The sequence below is a fragment of the Schistocerca piceifrons genome, chromosome 8 (genome assembly GCF_021461385.2).
Source record: "Schistocerca piceifrons isolate TAMUIC-IGC-003096 chromosome 8, iqSchPice1.1, whole genome shotgun sequence".
Classification (NCBI taxonomy): domain Eukaryota; kingdom Metazoa; phylum Arthropoda; class Insecta; order Orthoptera; family Acrididae; genus Schistocerca; species Schistocerca piceifrons.
The window spans coordinates 476,668,879-476,688,503 of NC_060145.1; the positions used below are offsets into that span (position 1 = coordinate 476,668,879).

The 19,625-nt window shown below is 38.3% G+C and overlaps 1 protein-coding gene across 2 annotated transcripts in view; it reads right to left on the reverse strand.

Moving 5' to 3' along the window:
- Positions 1-318: 318 nt before the first annotated feature.
- Positions 319-19,625, reverse strand: part of LOC124711606 (ribosomal RNA small subunit methyltransferase NEP1) — a 64,865-nt gene continuing 45,558 nt past the window's right edge. For both annotated transcript variants that reach the window (XM_047241768.1, XM_047241769.1), the window contains exon 5: positions 319-532. In XM_047241768.1, coding sequence (XP_047097724.1) covers positions 419-532 — 114 coding nt within the window. In that variant the 3' untranslated portion in view covers positions 319-418. The remainder of the gene's footprint in view (positions 533-19,625) is intronic.

Below are 19,625 nucleotides of genomic sequence, written 5' to 3' on the forward strand. Positions count from 1 at the left end.
GCACTCGCCCTACAGTCCTGGTCTCTCGCCATGCAATTATTACACTTTGGTCCTAAAGAAAGGCTTCGAAGGGTCAATGATTCCACTCAGATGTGCAGCAGGCAGTTGCAGACGTCTTCACACAACAGGACACGGTGTTTTACCAAACAGGTATCTTCAAACTGTTGCGTCAGTAGGATGATTACCTCAATGCTCGCAGCAACTTTGCCTGATCAACATACAAATTTTGGACTGTATGGCCTTCAAACAGAAACTTTTTGGCCGGCCCTTATACTAGATACTGCTTTAAATAGAGCAATCTACATTAAAAAAGAATCCAACATTTCAAATACTTTTATTTACACTAAGGCAATTAAATAAAGTGCACATTACACGCACTGCACAGATACAGTTTCTCACAGCACATGCCCAGACAATATTAAGTAACACCCCAGACTTCTTCAAATGCTGAGCATAACTTTGTGCAAGTAAGAGCTGCAGATAACGGATAGTTACTAAATGATACTGTATCCTCAGTGTAGTCCACATTCACCTGTAAGTAAAAAAAATGATCCCCTTATTACAACATGTAAATACAAGACAATAGTGTCCAATAACTCTGTAGCAATACATTAACAATTATAAATTTTAAATATAAACTAAATACAATATTTTTATTAAACATACTCATATGATGGAGTTTCCAACACATTGACTTGAAATCAGAATGGAATGCCAAGTACATGTAAGACAAAGTTGGTGCAATAATGAAAATATTATTTAGTTCCATTAGCCAGTGGGACAACCCCTGGTGGAACCTACTAGAACATGCGAGGTGTGCACAGTAATAAGCTGAGATGGTGGCATCACAGCCTACTCTGTCACTGTTCAGTATGCCCACCAATAATGTGTCATTTTTGTGTAGCGCGCCAGTACAGTAATCTATTGTGTCGTCATTCTGTTTGTGAGTAAGCACGAGGCTGTTTACACGAGAGAGTTCTTACAGTGATTGCCAATTAAGTGCAGAGTTCTGCAGCAGCTATCAGTATACTGAGAGATTCTAAGAGTATGTTTTGAATTGTTTTCAAAGAAAAATAATGGTTTATTGTGATATCATGTGTCATACTAACCAGTCCACACAACTAAAAAAATTAGGAATTCAGTTTCATATATTTCCTACGAACAATTAGCGGAAACAATAATAGGATAAATGCTTGCAAATGTTCCAATGTGTTCACAGTTGCTAATGATTACATGTGCTCGAGACATTTTGCTGTTCAGTTTGGGAAAGGGATTCGAAAAGCCAATTGTGAAATCTTCCTCCAAAACAGGTGAAGCTTGATGCTGTTCCAAAGATACTGTAAAGAAGTAGAAGAGATTTTACAGGTAAATGTATTACCAACTGATGAAGGAACTACTGGTAAAGAAAACAATTCTGTAACTGCAACAATCGTGTTTGTGCCTACAATTATAAATTACGAAAGAGGTAGCAAAAAGACTTTAGCTAAAGTAATCAGATTTACAGGATAGTCTCTCACAGTCTAATGCTGAGTTACTTAAAATACAACATTTTCAACAAAAGATTGGTGTAATAACTGGGCATCTAAGATATTGCAAGAGCTGTGACTATGTTGTATATCTTATGAAGCATTATGTTATTAAGTAAAGGCAAATTTATTTGTTTAGCTCATAAATAAGTGAAATTTATAACAATACACTGTAACACAAATAACCCTTATTGTATTCACAATTGTGTAGTAGTTATCACATGTGAGCAGTGTGTCTATAAGCTTCTACATGGTGCACTGTGGAGTGACATCACTGCACTGCATATCTGCCATATGAACTATAAAATAAATGACAGAAGAAATATACGAGAATACTCAATTTGCATAAGCAACAGATATTGCTTATTTGCTATGAAGTGACAAAGTATCACACTGAATGAATTTAAGCTTTTCTGAAAGAGCAAAAAAAATTACAACGATTGACAAACTTTGTACTAAATTTGCAGGCATGGAGTACTTGAAAAAAATTGGTGGTACAAATAGTAAATATTCTGAAGTCACACCTCCATTTTCAGCTGCAACAGTTTTCAAAGGATGTGCCTGGAACGATTTTTCAATTTAAATCTCGCTATTGTCAAATTATGAAGGAAAAAGGAGTGCAGAAACTAAAATTAGAACATTCAGGATGAATTTAATTTTAAGTGGACTTGACAGTAAGACATTGCAAAGTAAGTTCTTTCTGATTTAATGGGAACTCATTTAAAAAGAACATCACATTGCAGAAGCGGCACATTCTGACAAAGACAATCCATTTCCCTAAGCTCACTGGCGTTAAAGAAAGCATGAGGTTTGAAGAATTCATTGTAGCCTTGAAAGAAATGCAACGATAATTTTATAAAGATTTTGAGGGCACTGTTGGTCTTACATCTCTTTTCAAGACCTTCTGCCATTTCAGTTGAAAGCACCCTTATGCATGTGCAGATGTAACTGACTGACCTGCACGGTAATTCCAATTTTAATTACACATCTTTTTACATTAAAACTGTCTAGGACATCTATACTGGTTTTCTCAGGTAGATTTTCCCAAGTCTCCATAATGAGGCTGCAAAAGTGCTAAAATATTTCGAAAGCCATACTTGTGTGAAAGATCTTTTCCCAATTATGACACTAAATATGTCACAATTGTGTGGCAATTTGAGTGCGAAACTGTGAAATTGTCTGTGTCTGTCTGTACACCGACTGTTTTGTATACCAGATAAAAATAATGTCTTCTGGGTACCAAAAATAATTCATTACACTAAGTATGTTGTTGAGAAATGTGAAATAAAGAACTAAGTTATATTTAGTGCAATTGCACTGCCATTTATATGCAGTACATTTGCTGTTTTCCCTCTTCCCCTCCACACGCTCAGACAGCACAGCGTGGCGGTGGAGGAAATGTGAAGTCAGACTTCAGCACTCGGGCCTGGACAGGATCCACAAGCTGACATCTTGTCCACCCCTGATTTAGAGGAACAGTTATGCTCTGCAACTCCTGTACATTAACTGAGGGAAGTGACATCACACCAAGCTTTATGTTTTGTGATATTATTGGATTTCAGACATTTTGCATATGAGAAAAGGATAGACACCGAGCTGTAGTTTGTAATGATACTAAGCATGACAACGCGAGAGTAAAGAAATGAAATCTCTTTATAACGTGCGCCTATACCAAGACGCGCGGCCAGCGTTTAAAAAGTACACTATGACTCGCTGGGCACAGATATTTAAAATCATTGCCGCAGCGCTTGATAGCGAGAAGCTGCGAAACAGAAGAAAGAACAATTTATCATTTGTTAGGAAAATTCTAGAGTCTTTATAGTTAGTTGTACTTCTGGTCGCCGATATGTTAACATGTACTTCATTACCTTTGATGTTTGGTTGCCGACTTGTTAAGACGTGTTGTGTAGCACCGCTACAAGTTATATTTCATTTAATGTGAAAACCACGTTATCACCAAGAAAAACAAAACCGCTTTTGTAATCCTCGTGACGATAAAAATACTTACGCACACACCAGGACATTTAACTTTTACAAAATATCACACATACAAAAGCAGTGATTGTTGGACTGCTCCATTTATGACAAAAACATAAAAAAGTAAGTTTTGTATTCATTGTAAATTTGTTAATGTTTATAGTTTAACGCCTTTGTTCTTTGAGAATATATTGATGCTTCACTGTACAGAAAATCTATGCTTATTCTTTTCTTTAAATTAACCACAAATAATGTTTATGTTTAAATGAACTTTGTTACAGGTTCGCTCTTTATCGCGGTGTCTCGATTGTATTTGGGAGACCATTAATGTGTTCAATTTCCAATCTGACAACTTTTTTTTTTACAAAATTTCACTGTTTTGCATTTTTTTTTATTATTCAAATAGGTCCCTTAGGTAATTTCATTGAAGAGTCTGATTGCGTGAAAGCAATCCAGGTTAAGAGGTCATTTGAGAAACTATTTTCGCGCAATCAATCTGTACGTCTCCTGGACATAATCGAGAACCGACGACGCATCGGCGATCATTCATTAATTTTTCTCTCTTTCCAAGTCGTACCACACGATCATTCATTAATTTTTCTCTCCTTCCAAGTCGTACCAAAAAACGGCCAAGGAGAACTGCCGTGAGTACGCAATCTAGTGATAAAAGGTTGCATTCTTTATCTTGTCGGCAAACATTGCCATAAATTATCATCATCAATGTTATATTTGGTTAAATACGAAAAGCAAAAAACCTTTTAACGCTAGATGTGGCGCCCGAACAGGGACTTGACTTAAAAACTAATTTGTTCCTTTTATTTTCATGCTACCATCTGGAGAAAATTGGAAGCCAAAACCAGTGATAAAAAGAAGAACGCATATGCAGAAAATCGCAGTAAGAATCCACAACAGCAATAAATAGCAGCGCGCAAGACAACTAATGTGAGTACGATTTTTCATTAGGTCTGAAGTTTTTCGTACCGAGCATTCAGTCGGCTCGTGACATTCACTCTCTACGCTTTTTTTTCCTTTTCCTCAAGCAATTTAATTTCCAAATTTCTGTTTCCTTTTGCTATTAGATCCGCCTCTATCATATCATTTCGCTTACAATAGATAGAAATAGTTAGCAAGAATGTGCATTTTAGTAAATCACAATGGCCGCTATCTGTGCCAGTTTCAGTGCTCTGTAAGTGTTTTTCATTTATTTTATCACTCCCGTTTCCATATTGGCATTTTCGTGTGTCAGAGTTTGAAATGTTTATAACGCGCAAGGAATATCTGAGAAATCAGGGCGCGAAATCTTTGACGCACCTGACAAGTGAAAATCATAATTTTAAAAAAAATTATCTTTTCTAGCTCGTGCAGTGTAAGTACTTTAAATTTACGATGGCTGATGAGCAAGCAAGGCAACTTAGACCGCGCGCGGGTGTAAACAAACCTGAATCTCGTAGTGAGGGAACAACTGACGACGAAGCGACAAGTGAGCTGTCGGCGCCACAGACCGCGTCGCAGTCACGCGAATGCTCGCTGTCAGATATACTAAAATTGTTTGCTGATATGAAAACCAGTTTTGAAGCAAACATGGCACAGCTTACAAACAAGAGTGATAACATTGAAGCTCACATGGGTAATCTTGACACTCGAATGGCACAGTTAAACCAAAGTGACAATATTGAAACGCAAATCAGTCAGTTAGCAAATCAAAGTGACAGCAGGTTCAACAGTTTAGAATCAAGGATAGAGGACACTCAAGTGCGAATGAACAATATAAATTCTGTTATTACCGACATCCAAGCACAAATCAAAAATTCGAATGACACCATGGAGGAAAAAATTAAAGCCATTGCCACTGCTTACGCAAGCGAGCTAAACGCAAGCGTACACGCAAAAATTTATAGTGTTCTTTCGATGGTGGAATCCGCCGAGACCAATATTGGTAGCAAGTTCACAGATATGCAGGCCCAAATAGATGTGTGAAAATCAACTGCGAGTGACTCTTTGAAACATTACAGTGATGTTTCAAAGAGAGTAAGCCAATTGACAGAAAGTGTCAACCACGTTGGCGAGCGAGTTGAAGACCTTGCTCAGCAAATATCCGATGTCAATATTGACAAAAAAGAGCGCAGATGTCAACACCGATATAAGCAATATACTTAATAGGGAATTTGAAGAGTGGATGCAATCCAAAGAACAGTACATTGTCAGCAAGGTACACGCTGAACTAGAGGGTACGCTTAAATCTGCTACGGCAGAAATCTTAACCGCTCCCGGTAATTCTGGTGACACTTTAACCAGTGAATTAGGTGAAATCAGACGAGCATTTAGCCACGATCTTCCGGAATGGAAACGTCAGCTAAGCAATGATATAGATCAACTGAAACGACAAGTTACGGGATTGCAAGGTGACAATAAAAGTGAGTATTGCTACCGCCAGAACACGATAATCGTCAATATCCCGAGTGTCGGGTACAATTCTCACCAACAGAAAATAATATGCGTGACGAAACTTCTACGTCACGTAGTCATGCCGATCAACTAACACTCGTTGAACTAATGCGAGACGAGAGTGTGCTAAAACACAGAGTTTTTCAGCCTTTTATACCTGAAAAACGAAATATACATCCCATGGTATTTCTAAAATCATTCACAGGTGCTTTTCCAGAATCATGGAACGACAGGCAGCGGATACAGTTCACTTTAGGCTATGTACACGGTGAAGGATCAATTTGGGGTACAGAAATTATAGACAAATGTCACAACTATGCAGATTTTGAAAAGCATTTTTTGAATAAATTCTGGAGTTCAGGTACACAACAAAGGCTCCGAAAGAAGGTTTACAACGCCGAACCTTTCAACACCAAAGGAGGAGGTTTGAGACGTTATTTTGAAAAATATCTACGTAAAATTCAGTATTGGGACACGCCCATTTCAACCAAAGATGTAATCATGATCTTAAAGTCAAAACTTCCTGTGTCAATAAGAGAAAAACTAGTTAATGTGAGTGAAGAAGACCTAGAAGCCTTTCTTTCTGTTCTTGACAATTTGGATATGATCTATGAGGATGTGCGTGCGAGCGCGCGGAATAATTATAATAATGGACCGCCCGCTCCGCAGCAGCACATAACAAATTGCGTCAATGGAATGTCGTACCAACATAACACGGGACAACCAAACACTCAGCCTTACGCTAATCATAACAGTTTCAACGGCTGTAATGGAAAAAATATAACAAATATCCACACCAGAATGGATACAATCCGATTTATCAAAACACACAGCAACAATACGGTAATTCACCGATAACTCACAACGGTAATTACCAGTACCAGAACAACAAGACGAATAATGGAAATCGTCACAAGGGAAAGAAATGGAACAATTATAACAGACCACAACAGTACAGTCAGCCGAGTCACTTCACTTCACTCCCTCTCAGCAAATAAATGTTTCACAGCCGAAAAATGCGACATTTTCTCACCAACCCAACCAACAGTTCAGGAACAACAGTCAGGACAATTCGTCGGATGCTTTTCCTGACACCGCCGGTCATAATAGCCAAGGAAATCCGACTATTTTTTACACACAGGCGAGCCAAGCACCAAACGCGATGTCAAATAACACGCAATCAAGAGATGCACAAGTCGTATGGGATACGAACGCAAATTTTCGACCTGGTACGTCGCAAAATACTAGTCAAGTAAAAATAACTGACATTTCAGCTCCACCCCAGTCTGAAAACCATTAGCAAATTCTTTATGCCTCCACGGGGAAGTTGCGGAACCAATAAGCTCTCATATCTTTAACTACTCATGCCAACCTTAGAAAAAAGGCGCATGACAAACACATTGGCAAAGTCTTATCGTATCGTATAAATAAACGAGTGCTATTAAAGACCCACTTCAAACCATCTTTGATTCATCATAAGAATCGCAAGTGGCAGCACTTGTGTGAAGGACCATATATTATATTAAGTAAGATGCACATTGGTTGCTATCTGTTAGCTGACCCTGTATCTGGACGAATTAACCCTAGCATTACCAACGGGGGGGGGGGTAATAGCAAGGAAAGATTTACGAGGTTGAGTCTCTCGTTTCAAATTCTTACCATGAAACGAATTTTGGCATTGTTGCCTTCAGACATATTATTATGAAGCGGACCATTGTTATTTTCAGTGTTTCTGCTGCTGTTGAACCAGCAACATGAGTAGACATCGTTTACGTGATAGTTCCATTGAAAGAGTGCTAGAAGAAGTTTTGAACGAATCAGATTTAGAGGAAAGTGAAGTGGATGATGATGTGGAAGAAATTAGAACTGATTCATCGTCTGAGAATGAAGATGAGGTTGAAGCCAATCCACCAGATGATAATGATACGGAATGTGATAAATTCATTGCAAAAAGTGGACGAGAGTATATTACGAAGCCATCTCGACAATATCTGTGTTCTGTACAAAATATAGTGCGAGAAAGAATGGGGCTAGGACAACAAGGAAGAATTGCGTCTCCGAAAGAGGCTATAGAGCTCTTTTTTACACCTCAAATTATGAATCTAATAAAACTACACTCAAATGAAGAGGCTTCTCGACTAGGTATTCAGCACACAGATGAAGATGAGTTATTTTGTTATATAGGACTCTTGCTAATCATGGGTTCAAATCATGACAATAAGATACCTGTCCAAGATTTATGGTCTTTGCTTCAGGGCCGACAAGTGTACTATGGATCAATGAGTCGGACCCGATTTTTCGAATTGACTAAAATATTGAGGTTTGATGATAAGAACACAAGAGAAATTCGTCGCCAGACTGACAAGTTTGCTCCAATGAGGGAAATTTTTGAAAGCTTCAATTCTTCACTTCCATTGTATTTCATTCCTGGTCTACATACAACAGTGGATGAGATGTTGTCTTTGTTCCGTGGTCGCTGTCCATTCAAGGTGTTTCTAAAAGAAAAACCTGGAAAATACGGCATTCTAATTCGAATGCTGTCTGATTCTGAGACTAGATATGTGATCAGCATGGACATCTATACAGGCAAGTCAGGAAATACACAGCATTCAAATGGACCGATGGAAATTGTAAAGAGACTAATAAAACCTATTGAAAAATCAGGCCGTAATGTTACCACAGATCGGTACTATACTTCAGTGGAGCTTGCTGAGACTCTATGGAATGATTTTCACCTCGCACTTGTTGGCACCCTACAGTCTAACAGACGACACATACCTGAAGAGCTGAAGACTACAACTGGCCGCAGTTTACACTCTTCCATCTTTGCTTATACTGACCCTCAGACAGAGGCCACCAGTTACTCTTGCATCAACGCTAGTCCGCGAGAAGCCAAAACGACTGCTGTTGATGCTTTCAACTTATCACTCAGAAGGGGTGTTGAATGAAGACTCAAAAAAGACTAACATAAATCTTTTTTATAATTCTACAAAGGGAGGCGTGGACACCATAGACCAGATGGCAAGACACTACAGCACAAAGAGAGGAACAAGAAGATGGCCTTTGGCCCTCTTCTACACACTCATTGACATAGCAGCAATAAATGCATATTCACTCTTCCTCCTCAACTTTCCAAATTGGAAAAAGAATTTGCTAAACCGCAGAAGAGTTTTTATCACTAACTTAGGTCTCGAACTAATAAGATCTCAAGTAGATAAACGGGCACAAAATTTGTATGGACTTCAGAAGCCAGTAATAATGGCAATGGAAAGCATCACACAACAGAAGCTCAGCTGCTCTGTAGAACCATCATCCTCAACAGCAGAACCAGGGACACGTGGACGGTGCCACCTATGCTGCCAAGAAGCTGCATCTAAAAAGATGAAGTACAACAAGCTGGGAAAGTTAACTGTTACCTGCTCTCAGTGCCACAAACACGTCTGTGGGAAACACTGCAGGAAGACAGTGTTGTGTGAAAAATGCGTTGCAGAATGAGACAGTAAATTTTGTTTGCTTCATGTAGTGTATCGAATTAAAAAAGTCGTTTTTATAAGAAAACACTATTTTGAAACATTATTCCAAAAAATATATAAACTGAATCTCGTGATTTGTTCATTTTATTCCTATTATAATAACATCTTTTATTATCCAGTATACAAAAACAATGTCTAAGCATTTTGAATTGTTATTAGAGGTATCAGAAGTAAATAAACTTGATTTATGATAAAATAAATTGTGGTATTCTTTATGGGCCTTTGAGGCTCCCCCGTTGGTATTACATGCAACAAAAAAATACGTTGGTAATGCTAGGGTTAAAGGATTGTTTCATCATGCAGACTTGAAGAAATACAGAGTCAACCATTGAAAATATCTGTTAAGTTAAGCTGCTAAAATAAAATATACACACACTATAAGTTGTCATACTATGTGTGAAGTACCAACGTATGTAAGAGTAATGCACAGGACTAACATCCTGTCGACCTGCCACAACAAGATAAGTAATTTATATGAGCACCTGAAGTAAAACACATTTATTGTAGGAGAGCAAGATTTGCCTTAGATGTAAGTTAGTCTTAAGTTAATTGAGCCATGAACGGCCACAGCCGAAAGAGCTGACAAATATTATAGTAGGGACGTGCCAAGTGCCACCTGCTACCACTACTTTTAAGTATAGCAAAGCTCTCTCCTCTTGAATGAAATAAATTAAAATATTTATTAAGGTCGGTTACTCTAATGAGGTAAATGTTATGTTATGCATAAGGAGTGTGTGACAAATTTTATGAGACCACTTATGAAACGCAGCAGGCAAAAAGCAGCAGCTTAGCATATAAGAATAAAGTAAGTCAATAACGATCCAGGTAGCAGGAAAGAAGTGCGCAACTCAATTATTTTATTATAATACAGAGAAAACCGTGTAAGCTCATAACAATTTTACGGCACAGTGTAGCTGAAATACTTACAAAGATAATTTACAAATAAACTAATGTAGTACTAGAAATATCAATTTCAGGTTCTCGAGATACGTCGATTTTTTTTTTTTTTAGAAAACCAATTTTACGATACATGGAACAGAAGATAGTTAACAGACACAGTTCACTGCTAATGCATGGTTTAAGTAATTTTAGATATGCATAGAAAATTGTTTAGAGAGCTGGATCAGACGACAAGGAAACTACTGTATCGATTTAATTATACTATTTGTCATGAAAAACTAAGGTGATAATAATTTATGTTAAGCTGATCATATCATACGTCATTAACACTTTGCCTTCAAATCTCTTCACTCCATAAAAGTCTTTTGTGTTTTCCTCTAACCAGTATCCTTACCATCCTACCTTATCCAGTAGAGAAGTGAATTTTACGGGCTGGTTGCATGATTGATACATACAGGCTATACGAATGGATAGTCATGACACATTGGTTGTCGACGGGCTATGCTTATTCTCCGCAATTTGCGAGTTCAGTTAAGATTTGTTATGTGCAATTGCACGACAGGGAACACCAAGCTTCCCAGTTTCCCTAACGGTAGTTTGAACACGAACTGTTCATCACGTAAACGAAGCCACATTCCCTATGTCTTCAAACTAACGACGTACTAGAGAGAAAATAAAAGGGCTGAACTTGAGAAAAGAGTAACTATTGTAAAAAGAAAAGAATAACAAGATTTCGAACAAAGTGTAAACCTAAAGTGCCTTGGAAGCACAAAGTACGAACAAGAGACACGCTTTTCGTCAGGCCTTGTAGTCACAGAGACTAAATATTTCTTTGTAAACAATTTTTAGACATGATATGTATACTAAATGTTAACTGTACTTTGTAGTAATAATACAGTCAGTAATAAATGGACACGTATATGCTGCTGCGTGTGAACCGACTATACACAAGTAATTAATGGACACGTATAAAAGTGGTACGTGTGAACCTTAACATGACGACCAAATAAATGTGAACACAAATTAATAATAACGTGTGAACTGAAATGGTGATAACTCCAAGGACACGTGTGAAATACCGCGTGTGAAGAAATGTTATAAGTACTTGTAGCACGAAACCACGATGTAGAAAGCCGAAGAGTGAAAGTGAGTAAGTGTTGTACTTACCACAAACGAAACAGCTGCGGGAGTCGCCGCATCTGGCTGCTTCCGGAATCCAGAGTCAATGAAAAACTGTGTAAAAACTGACACCACGGCTAGTAGACACCAAACGCTCTGCTTCTCGCAGAATACTGCTGCTAGCGTTGTGGAACTGTCAAGTTATTATCACGTGATTGTGACCAACGGACGTAACACTATGTACGCTGAGCGCTCAACAATCAATTTTTCTTTGCACAACGAGCGCAGATGCCAAATGTGTTTGAAATGCATTCAAAATAAAATATGATAAAGCAATGAATTAAGCACTCGTGTACCTTGTGAAATTATAAAGACGCTAATCGGAAGAGTTAAGCTCGATTTTGACAATTGCTACCGAATTTACTGACCAGGCCGAGTAATGAAGAAAACGTGTCGAACCAAATAAAACCAGAAAAATAGATAAATGTGAGAATTAAGCATTCCTAAGAGAATGAGACCTTATGTACATAAACAATTGTTATCCTTACCTAATCCAATTTTCTTATAGACTAAGTTATTAGTAAGTAAGCACATTCTAATAGAGATTTTTTTCTGTATTTTTCATGTACGAAAACATAAGTGGAAGCACGGACATGTGTCAAGTGAAATAGAGACCGCCACCATACGGCTCAACATGTTGCAGAACCAATCTTACAGTTCCTGACCCACGACGTATTTCCAACGCAACATCGCACCCCGACAACTACTCCAACTTCCACAGTGAAAGTGATGCCCTACTTTTCCTCCACTGTGAAAATGTAATCAATTTCCCCACTCAAGTGCAGCGCTATCATTTATACCCGAAGTCCTACCACTCCCAGTGCAACTCATACCTACCCAAGTGTAGTGAAACATTTTTTTTGCATGTCATGAAAGCCACAAATAAGTAAAGTGCTACGTATTTACTGCAAGAAATCTTCAACGAAACAACGACAAAAATATTCCTGTAATATATCATTGTAAAACAAGAATGTCAATTTTTTTGTAACATATTTTTTCCACGAGTGCACACAGCACCCAGGCTTCCTGCGAAGTCAAGTAATTTATTTCTTTGTTATTTTTTTAATATTTATTATGCCATGTATAATGTATCTATGTATGTGTATCTTTATCTTAATTTCTTTTACCGAGAAATGAACATTTGTTATCCTTGTACAATACATTAGAAAGAGCACAGTTCAATTGTCATGTAGTTACCCTATGGACAAGTTACTATCAATTTCAGTCGTACGAATATACTTACCTGATACTCTGTATGTTAACCACTTTGCCTGATGTAGTGTGTAAAATCTATTGTAAAGAATTTTTGCAAGTAATAGTAACTTGTTTCACAAAAGCAATAATATCACGACTACGCGTGAGTCGCGATGATCCTGACAGAGTCATCGCTCCTCACGCGGGAAGCAATGTGATATTATTGGATTTCAGACATTTTGCATATGAGAAAAGGATAGCCACCGAGCTGTAGTTTGTAATGATAATAAGCATGACAACGCAAGAGTAAAGAAATTAAATCTGTTTATAACGTGCGCCTATACCAAGACGCGCGGCCAGCGTTTAAAAAGTACACTATGACTCGCTGGGCACAGATATTTAAAATCATTGCCGCAGCGCTTGATAGCGAGAAGCTGCGAAACAGAAGAAAGAACAATTTATCATTTGTTAGGAAAATTCTAGAGTCTTTATAGTTAGTTGTACTTCTGGTCGCCGATATGTTAACATGTACTTCATTACCTTTGATGTTTGGTTGCCGACTTGTTAAGACGTGTTGTGTAGCACCGCTACAAGTTATATTTCATTTAGTGTGAAAAACCACGTTATCACCAAGAAAAACAAAACCGCTTTTGTAATCCTCGTGACGATAAAAATACTTACGCACACACCAGGACATTTAACTTTTACAAAATATCACACATACAAAAGCAGTGATTGTTGGACTGCTCCATTTATGACAAAAACATAAAAAAGTAAGTTTTGTATTCATTGTAAATTTGTTAATGTTTATAGTTTAACGCCTTTGTTCTTTGAGAATATATTGATGCTTCACTGTACAGAAAATCTATGCTTATTCTTTTCTTTAAATTAACCACAAATAATGTTTATATTTAAATGAACTTTGTTACAGGTTCGCTCTTTATCGCGGTGTCTCGATTGTATTTGGGAGACCATTAATGTGTTCAATTTCCGATCTGACAACTTTTTTTTACAAAATTTCACTGTTTTGCATTTTTTTTATTATTCAAATAGGTCCCTTAGGTAATTTCATTGAAGAGCCTGATTGCGTGAAAGCAATCCGGGTTAAGAGGTCATTTGAGAAACTATTTTCGCACAATCAATCTGTACGTCTCCTGAACATAATCGAGAACCGACGACGCATCGGCGATCATTCATTAATTTTTCTCTCTTTCCAAGTCGTACCACACGATCATTCATTAATTTTTCTCTCTTTCCAAGTCGTACCAAAAAACGGCCAAGGAGAACTGCCGTGAGTACGCAATCTAGTGTTAAAAGGTTGCATTCTTTATCTTGTCGGCAAACATTGCTATAAATTATCATCATCAATGTTATATTTGGTTAAATACGAAAAGCAAAAAACCTTTTAACGCTAGAGTTTGCACTTTGTGATGGAATAGGATGCCTAACAGTAGTTTAAATATTCAATATTTATGTCACAAAATGTCTTCAGCTGTTGACATAAAAGGCATCTCTAGGATAAATATGAGAAATTTCCAATAAGAATTGATTTTATGTCCGTTAGTTACCAAAGCATTGTATTTGGTGTCCCACCGAGGGACAAGCGGGTCAATAAGACTGCAGTTCATTTATTGTCAAGTACAAATATTAGACCCTACAATTGCCACATGTATGGAAAGTGCTGACTGGTACGAGTGGAATGAACAGTTATGTGGAATGCACCATGAACTAAAATTTTATTCTATGTATTAATACAAGAAACTAATTTTATCAGTCTCGAGTGGACAGTTGCCTCGAGTTGTTCACAATAAACTCACTGAAGCTACGTTATAATGGACATTAAACGAGGATGACTTGAATAACTAAGGACACAAAGTATATAAGGGTATCAACATGTCTTGTGGAAGGTAATTTCAAGATAAGTAAACATATAGCAAAGATGGAAGACACCTCTGTAAGTTGATCCTATGAAGATTTTGAAGTATTGTGATTAAATTTGTACGAAGAGAATTGGAAACTTTCAGCATTGCTTCATCTCATGTAGTGTATCAAGATTAAACCTATGCTTACAGACAGCGTCCACTCTTGCAAGCATCATGAAGATGAGACTGTGAAAGAAAAAAAAGACAGTTCATTCTCCATGGAGGGCAGCAATAATGGAACTCCCGGTTTGCTACTGTTATCTCATAAACTGCCAATTAATGAGCATTTAGTTTTTCTTGAAAAATATTCCATTTCCTCCACATAACGCTACGATGAAAAGGTGCATTGATATATTGATTTAGAATGCCTTCCTAACATTTCTCCAATGACAACAGCAAAATACAAATGTCTTTCAACCTCTATCTGCACAGCAGAAACTGACATAGGTGAAAGTATACAACAGGAGCAGAAACAATCCAGTAAACATGGGTCCAAAACGAGTCATTCACAAGGTAATTGAGAATGTACATTACGAGCCACCACATTTCACCCAAATTAGTTTACTAAAGGTTTCGATGACCTTCACTGTTGACTGCCTCATACATAAGATTGACCAACTGACGCACAAATTTCTCCCACGGTCCACGGTCGGAGAACATAAGCAAGGCAAAACTGGCATAAAAATGAAGTTCATAGCATTTGCTGAGGTACCATCACAAGCACCTATGCTGTATGTTTCATTCACTCATACATGTTTATGCTATTGTGAGGAAGAGCCTTCAAAAATATGAAACAAATGAAGCTACTTCTTATCAATGTCTTTTTCTGGAGATATCGTGATGTACATTTCAGAGGAGTATAAGTTCCAGATGACTTTTTGTGCAGACAACTGCAATAGAACATTAACTGGAGCCCAAATGCAGTACTGATAAAATGACTGGATGACAGTTGCTGCCACACTGATTGCAATGAATGTGGCATTATATCACAGATGTCAGAGTGTTAAGCTAACTACAGAGAAGGCTGCCATGAGTGACACTAAAATTTGTTGAGGTACCTCTGTTCATCAGACTGATTCCACAGGCAGCCAAGCAGCCACTGGATTAGCTGGCAATTACTATTTTCTTTCTTGCTGCCCCACACACAATTATGGATATTGACACCAACACGCAGGATTAGTGGGAGGGGTAACCAATCTAATAGTTCCTCCATTTCCTGATAAAATACATCTCCAGCTAGGGGAGGTGAAGTTGCAAATGGTTACCAAAGCAGACTTTCAGATTCCGAGGGCTACATTTCTTCTTTTGTTAGTTAAAATGTGGTAGTTTCAGACTGTAGGAAGTTGGTATTCCCATAACAGCAATTCTTGCAGTACAATACTTACTGTCGACAAGAGGCACATCAACTACTTTAGTTCCACAAGGTAGTGGTGGTGGTGGTGGTGGTGGTGGTGGTGGTGATAATAATCCCACTGTATGATAGTTAAATGGGGGGAGTGGAGCAGTGAAAATTAGAGGAGGCTTGGTTGAATCACTATACTGATACATTACCCATATCTACAAGTAGTTCTACTGCAGGGAAAGATTTAAGGTCTAATGGTGCCATCAAAGATGTATTTGATTTACGTATTTTCCTTTCTTTCTCTTTTTGTTCCTCTATGGAACAATTTAATTCTTGTCGGAACTTGTTACGTTTCATATTTATTGCAAAGGATGACAGGACTGTTCTACTGGCCGATGCTCATACTATTTCCTCCCACTGATCACTGTTTGTGAGTGGGTCAGTTAAAGTACTGGAGGACATCCAGAGTGTTGATCTCTCAAGCAACACTAGAGAAAAATAAAAGCCTCCAGTTGTGTCAACAGAGGAGTATCCGCTGATGCACACTAGGTGTACTCGGGGATACAATGAGAGAGATTTAGGAAGTAGTTTGTGACTTTGAACACAGGACGTTCTAGCTGTAGCCTTTGCAAAATTTTTGATCATGTCATCTGGATGAAGCTGTTTGTATCTTTGGCTTCAAAGTAGAACAAGTGGTCAACTGTTTTGTATTTCTCATCCTGTTTTCCTCTTTAAAAATTGGAAAAACCTGGAACCCAATTGAGTGATGCTCTATCTAGTTTATGTACAGTGGAGGTTCTTCGCAAATGCAATCATCAATTGACCATCTGCCAGAGTTACCACAAACAGTTTGTGAAGTGTAATGAGATGATATGAACCCTAGCAGAAACACTGGGAATGCCTCAAGTGTGGCAAGATGTAAAGCTGAATGTCCCACCTACATATGGTGACTTATTTTTTCGAATAAAATGTGTCCTTCAAAATGTCAATATGAAGACACCTGCGCCAGCTCTTTTTGTCATTAGCCTTCTCTGTACTTGTCGTACAAAATTAGTGCCGCATCACCATATTTGCTCCAAGTTTATCAGATTGGAGTGATTGATTTCTGTGAAAGATAAAGCCTTGTGTTATATTACAGCTATTGTGTGTGGAGTAACAGTGGCAGAGATATCACCTACTCTGGTGCAGGCTCAGATTGCTTGAGAATGTTAATGCAAGATGCTGAGGGGTCACTAGGTGCAATCAGTAACGATGCAGAACTACCAAAGGGTGTCATAACAGCTGACAAAATATGGGCTTAAAGATACAATGTCGAAATTACGATCCATTCATCTTGACAGCAGCATTCCAGATCACCAAGGCTGAAGAAAATCTTGACAATTGCAGTCAAATGCGAAAACTATGCTCACTGTCTTCTTAGATTTCAATGGCACAAGGTCAACTGATCAATAAGGATTACTACTTATGTACCGTAGGTGCAACCACAATGGAGGGGTATCTGCTGAGAGGCCAGACAAACATGTGGTTCCTGAAGACGGGCAGCAGCCTTTTCAGTAGTTGCAGGGGCAACAGTCTTGATGACTGACTGATCTGGCCTTGTAACACTAACCAAAACGGCCTTGCTGTGCTGATACTGCAAACGGCTGAAAGCGAGGGGAAACTACAGCCGTAATTTTTCCCGAGGGAATGCAGCTTTACTGTATGGTTAAATGATGATGGCGTCCTCTTGGGTAAAATATTCCGGAGGTAAAATAGTCCCCCATTCGGATCTCCGGGCGGGGACTACTCAAGAGGATGTCGTTATCAGGAGAAAAAACTGGCGTTCTACGGATCGGAGCGTGGAATGTCAGATCCCTTAATCGGGCAGGTAGGTTAGAAAATTTAAAAAGGGAAATGGATAGGTTGAAGTTAGATATAGTGGGAATTAGTGAAGTTAGGTGGCAGGAGGAACAAGACTTCTGGTCAGGTGACTACAGGGTTATAAACACAAAATCAAATAGGGGTAATGCAGGAGTAGGTTTAATAATGAATAGGAAAATAGGAATGCGGGTAAGCTACTACAAACAGCATAGTGAACGCATTATTGTGGCCAAGATAGATACGAAGCCCACACCTACTACAGTAGTACAAGTTTATATGCCAACTAACTCTGCAGATGACGAAGAAATTGAAGAAATGTATGATGAAATAAAAGAAATTATTCAGATTGTGAAGGGAGACGAAAATTTAATAGTGATGGGTGACTGGAATTCGAGTGTAGGAAAAGGGAGAGAAGGAAACATAGTAGGTGAATATGGATTGGGGCTAAGAAATGAAAGAGCAAGCCGCCTGGTAGAATTTTGCACAGAGCACAACATAATCATAACTAACACTTGGTTTAAGAATCATGAAAGAAGGTTGTATACATGGAAGAACCCTGGAGATACTAAAAAGGTATCAGATAGATTATATAATGGTAAGACAGAGATTTAGGAACCAGGTTTTAAAGTGTAAGACATATCCGGGGGCAGATGTGGACTCTGACCACAATCTATTGGTTATGACCTGTAGATTAAAACTGAAGAAACTGCAAAAAGGTGGGAATTTAAGGAGATGGGACCTGGATAAACTGAAAGAACCAGAGGTTGTACAGAGTTTCAGGGAGAGCATAAGGGAACAATTGACAGGAATGGGGGAAAGAAATACAGTAGAAGAAGAATGGGTAGCTTTGAGGGATGAAGTAACGAAGGCAGCAGAGGATCAAGTAGGTAAAAAGACGAGGGCTAGTAGAAATCGTTGATTAACAGAAGAAATATTTAATTTAATTGATGAAAGGAGAAAATATAAAAATGCAGTAAATGAAGCAGGAAAAAGGAATACGAACGTCTCAAAAATGAGATCGACAGGAAGTGCAAAATGGCTAAGCAGGGATGGCTAGAGGGCAAATGTAAGGATGTAGAGGCCTATCTCACTAGGGGTAAGATAGATACTGCCTACAGGAAAATTAAAGAGACCTTTGGAGATAAGAGAACGACTTGTATGAATATCAAGAACTCAGATGGAAACCCAGTTCTAAGCAAAGAAGGGAAAGCAGAAAGGTGGAAGGAGTATATAGAGGGTCTATACAAGGGCGATGTGCTTCAGGACAATATTATGGAAATGGAAGAGGATGTAGATGAAGATGAAATGGGAGACATGATACTGCGTGAAGAGTTTGACAGAGCACTGATAGACCTGAGTCGAAACAAGGCCTCCGGAGTAGACAACATTCCATTGGAACTACTGACGGCCGTGGGAGAGCCAGTCCTGACAAAACTCTACCATCTGGTGAGCAAGATGTATGAGACAGGCGAAATACCCTCAGACTTCAAGAAGAATATAATAATTCCAATCCCAAAGAAAGCAGGTGTTGACAGATGTGAAAATTACCGAACTGACAGTTTAATAAGCCACAGCTGCAAAATACTAACACGAATTCCTTACAGACGAATGGAAAACTAGTAGAAGCCAACCTCGGGGAAGATCAGTTTGGATTCCATAGAAACACTGGAACACGTGACGCAATACTGACCTTACGACTTATCTTAGAAGAGAGATTAAGGAAAGGCAAACCTACGTTTCTAGCATT